The sequence below is a fragment of the Aegilops tauschii genome, chromosome 1 (assembly GCF_002575655.3).
Source record: "Aegilops tauschii subsp. strangulata cultivar AL8/78 chromosome 1, Aet v6.0, whole genome shotgun sequence".
Lineage (NCBI taxonomy): Eukaryota > Viridiplantae > Streptophyta > Magnoliopsida > Poales > Poaceae > Aegilops > Aegilops tauschii.
The window spans coordinates 457,823,080-457,828,063 of record NC_053035.3 but is presented as its reverse complement, the minus strand read 5'-3'; the positions used below and the strand labels follow the sequence as shown (position 1 = coordinate 457,828,063).

General features: G+C 40.7%; 1 protein-coding gene across 1 annotated transcript; it reads left to right on the top strand.

Annotated features, from left to right (window-relative positions):
• Positions 1 to 383: 383 nt before the first annotated feature.
• Positions 384 to 932, top strand: LOC109732735 (histone H4). The gene has a single exon (XM_020291917.4). It carries the CDS (start codon positions 444 to 446, stop codon positions 753 to 755), a length of 312 nt encoding a protein of 103 aa, XP_020147506.3. The 5' UTR covers positions 384 to 443; the 3' UTR covers positions 756 to 932.
• Positions 933 to 4,984: the final 4,052 nt, after the last annotated feature.

Sequence of the window (4,984 nt, the reverse complement as noted above, 5' to 3'; positions counted from 1 at the left end):
GAGCCCGGTGACCGTAACTTGCGATTTCGTGAATACAGTGACCAAAGTGAACCCTAGAGTCAAGTTCAGTTACTGTAAATGTAATTTTCTCGTTGAAGAATGACTGAAGGCAATCCACTGGTCCACTCGAGAACGCGACATATTTCTGAACAAACACCCGGCCCGCGCCCACAGCCCAAAAAATTTCGAGCTGCCGCCACAGCTCTGACCCAGCCCGCCAACCCACCGGTCCAAGCTTTCGGCCACGTCACTGATCCGCGGCGTCCCTCCCCCGGATCGCCATCTCGACCGTCCACTCCATCCGCATCGAACGGCAGGCACACGCCTCCGCCAACCTCTCGCCCCCTTTAAAACGCCCCTCGCCCCTCCCCGCAAATCACAGCACCAGCAGCCACCACCGTTCCCCCGATTCCACATCCGCTCGCAGCTCGAGATCGTCAGCCATGTCCGGCCGCGGCAAGGGAGGCAAGGGGCTCGGCAAGGGCGGCGCCAAGCGCCACCGGAAGGTGCTGCGCGACAACATCCAGGGCATCACCAAGCCGGCGATCCGGCGGCTGGCGCGGCGGGGCGGCGTGAAGCGCATCTCGGGGCTCATCTACGAGGAGACCCGCGGCGTGCTCAAGATCTTCCTCGAGAACGTCATCCGCGACGCCGTCACCTACACCGAGCACGCCCGCCGCAAGACCGTCACCGCCATGGACGTCGTCTACGCGCTCAAGCGCCAGGGCCGCACCCTCTACGGCTTCGGCGGCTAGGGCCGTCCGACGGTCGTCGGTCTTTGTCGCCGCCTGCAGATTCCAAAAGCTTGATGGAACCCCGACTTGTTTAGCTCGCTGTTTACTCTGGCTCTGTAGTTCGAACTGAATCGTGGAACAAAGTTATTCGCATGTGTTTGTTGGAAATGAAATTTGTCTCTGTCAGCATGTCGTAAATCTGTTTTTGTTCGCTGGTTTGTCTTCTGCATCTCTGTTGGGCATGATTGTTGTTTCCTTTGTGATGCTTGAGTCGGCCATAATTTACTAGGAGCCCCGGGTGAATTGAACTTGTTTGCAGGCTAATTTGTAATGTGATGGAAAAAAGCCACTGAACAATTGTGCATCTCGATTCAGGAACATCGTTTGCTCTGTTTCTGCTACTTGAGCTGATCCACTTGTAGTGGACACCATCAATTTACTTCTGTGGTGCAATGTGTTTAATGGAGATGGGGATTAGTCTGCATTTCATACATTGAGTTCTAGATTCAGTCGCTATCCTTGCCAGTTTTTGGTGTACAAATTTGCTGTCTGACTTGTAATGTGAGACTATCTCAAAGTGACCAACCCATGATGTGGTTCGTGGTAACTGCTACTCCAATAAATTAATCAGGATCATCATTTGCGCTTTATTCTGTTGATTTTTACTACAGTAACATTTTAATTGCTTGAACTATGTTTCCAACTGCGGAATTTCCAATACAGATACACGGGCAGCATTTGGAAAACATAGTTCAAGCAATTGGAAACATAGTTCAATTGATGGAAATTGATGGTGTGTATCTGTATTGGAAATTGCGCAGTCCAGTTGAGATGACAAGTTCCCCTGAAAACTTCGAGCAGCATCAATTTCTTGGTGCTGCATTTACCCGATTCACAGCATCCCAGTCCAGCACAGATTACAGCAACCATGATTTTTAGGCACACAATACAGACGTTCAGGTTGCTGTCATAGAGCGAAGGGAACACCAGAGTCGTCGGATGAGAACACGATTGCTCTGCCGCAAGTGCAATGGCCATGTCGGTAACGCTTATGAGGGCTCTATCGCATTATTCTTGATATGCCGGGGAAGCACGGCCCGCATGCTACAGGCGCGTGCATCGGGTCGGCTGGCTTGCGCGTGAGGGAGTCAGTTTTAGAGCTGCCAGTTATAGAAAATATAACAAGCTGTTTCAGCTATGACATCAGAGTGCCTTTTTTTTTTATTTTCATACTTATGGCAATGAGTTGTTCAGATTGATAATGGTCACAATATAATTGGCTAAATCTGTTATCACTAAATTAGTAGATTTATGTATTCCATTGTGCACAACATAATATTTAGAGTAATATGCATGGAACAACGTCTAAATGTACTCGGTCAACCAGTAGTCTGCACTAGAAGCTCTGAAAAAAATATGTGAGCAAACTTAAGTAGTAACCTTATATTTGTATCCATATCACGAAGCAGGCTTTCACCCCTTTATAGATAAGGGCATAAGCAACCAAACCGATACAGTGTCACATGATACAAGGCCTTGAGGAAATCCTCAAAAGCTGATCCAAAAGATATATGATCTTTTTCTTGAACTTGTAAATGATCTTAGCTACCTCCAGTTTCAGAATGGTCACATATTGCTATTACTGGGAATGCTTTTGCTATTGCAGGTTCAACTTACTCTCCACTTCTGTTTTGCATGGAATTGACTCGCCTCTTGATACATTTCTAGCTTTCTGAATTTCTCTTCCTGTTGCCACAGAAATATATATTTTTCTTTGGCAAATCAGTGTAGAAATCCATGGTTTCTATGTAGCAATAGGCATGCATTGGTCTCTGTTTTCGAACTGACTCTTCCATTTCTTTCCTGCTGGGCTTGGACAACTGAGTATTCTAATATGAAATTTTTCTGATTATTCTGACTTTGTATGTAGCTCACTTGCATGGGAGGTTTATTCCAACACTCGTTGAACATGAAGTATATCACATATGGCGGGTGATGATGTCTCATAACGAAAAGTAAGCCACATGAACTTAGTAACTCACAATTTACCATTCCGTGATGAATCAATTCTGATTGGTATATGTGAGATTTCTAATTTTGTTAATAATAAACTTCCTTTTTATCTGGAAGAAAAACAGCGATTCACCGTTGCTACCTAGATGGCTACATGTCATGTTGAATTCTGAAAAGAACAACATGTATCGATTGGTTTCAGAAAAATTGATGATGAATTGCTTTTTTTAAAAGGCATCCATGTATATGGATAGGGAATTGGTAATCTTGGATTGACATGCCATGTAAGCCTTGATTTTTCTGGCACATACATTAAACTTTATCATTTAATAAAGAGAATCTGTTTGTTGTCATTTGGTAAGCATAAGAGTTCATTATTTTGGTGTGCAAATAAAATTAACCTAGATATATCACTTCTACTGGGTATCTTAATTTAATCTTATTGTTTTACTACCGAACGGCCCGTGCGTTGCAACGGGAGATTTTTTTTTTCATAATCTCCAATTGCCATGACCATATTTTGCTGCATCATCGAGATACACTATCACTCTCATTTTCGTGAATTCTTGATTTTTTTAAAAATCATGAACATTTTTTAAAACTCGTGAACATATCTGAAATCGTGAACATTTTTACAGATTTTTGAACAATTTCTAAATTCAGGAAAAAAATTGAATTCATGAACGTTTTATACCATTCACAAATATTTTTACAAAAATTGTGAATATTTTTTAAACATTTTCCTTGAATAGGTGAACATTTCTAGAATCGGCGAACATTTTTTGAAAATTGGCGAAACAATTTTCTAAATTCACGAATATTTTTTTGATTTAATGAACATTTTTTTGAAATGCATGATCATTTTTGAATCAGTGAACAATTTATGAATCAATAAACTATTATGCAAGTCACGAACAACTTTTGAATTTTTAGGATATTTCTCAATTTCATGAACATTTTTTGAGTCGGCGAAATTTTGCTCAATTTCATTAACTTTTTCTAGTACAAGAACTTAAAAAAACCATGAACATTTTTTGGTTTCCAGAACATTTGTTTTCAAAATTGTGAACATTTTTTGAATATGAGAACGTTTGTTTAAAAATCGCAAATATTTTCTGAATCCATAAGTATTTATTAATTGTTAGAAAAATTATTTCAAAAAATTATTTTTTTATTTTCGGAACTATTTTGAAGTCCCAAATTATTTAAAAGTAGAAGACAATGAAGATGGAAACAAAAATGAAATTTAAAAACAGGCCGCCCGGACATGGGCCGGCCCAAACAGGCGCGTGGTGTCTTCTCTGACGCAGAGTGCAGTATAGAAGGTTCCTACTATATGGGCTGGCCCAGGTGGGGATTCACCTGTGTGAAACATTTTTTATCACTTATAGGTGACATCGGGTGGGCAATATTTTGCAACTTTGGAGACAATTTCGGTGATGTACCGCCAGAAACAATAGTCCTTTTATTATTAGGTATAGATATTGTGAGGTTAATTATCCAAAAGCTATTATCAAACTCTTTCTTTGTACAATCAGATTCTCTAGAAAATATGCGGAACTGCACGCTTTGCATGGCGCCTTCTAGCTCAAGGCCTCCATCTGATTTCGCAGATTTCTCGGCAAATTCATGGAGTACACTCCATGGGAGGGGGCGAGGAAGAGAGCACACGAGGAAGCAGAGGATGAAGCTAGAAAAAATGGTCACTGGGTGAACCAATGCACACTATAGCACAGGCTATGGCGTGACTCACCGAGAGCAATATAAAGAAGAAAAACCAAAAATATTCCCACTATAACACAATAGAAATAACATCCATGGGCAACATGAAGGGCGAAAATATGCAACGAGCCAATGAAATAATTGGTATCATAATAATAAGATTGTCATACCAAGTACTGGTTCCCCGAAGTCATAATATCATTTGTTTACATATTCAAGATAAAATAAGCAAAAAAGATGACTTCTAACAATTTCATTTGTAACTTCCTAAAAAGGATGAACAAAAGAAATATATTATATTCACAACAATGGTGTGTAAGAAATAATATAGAGAATAAATAGCATTAACAAAAAGTTACAGTCATGTGAGACTCAAATTTTATAACTTGCCTTCTCAATCTCTCATCTTCTTAAATAGATCAATTACGGCGTCATTCATAATGGTAGTTGTTGGGAAACGTAGCATGCAATTTAAAAAAAAATCCTACGCTCACGCAAGATCTATCTAGGAGATG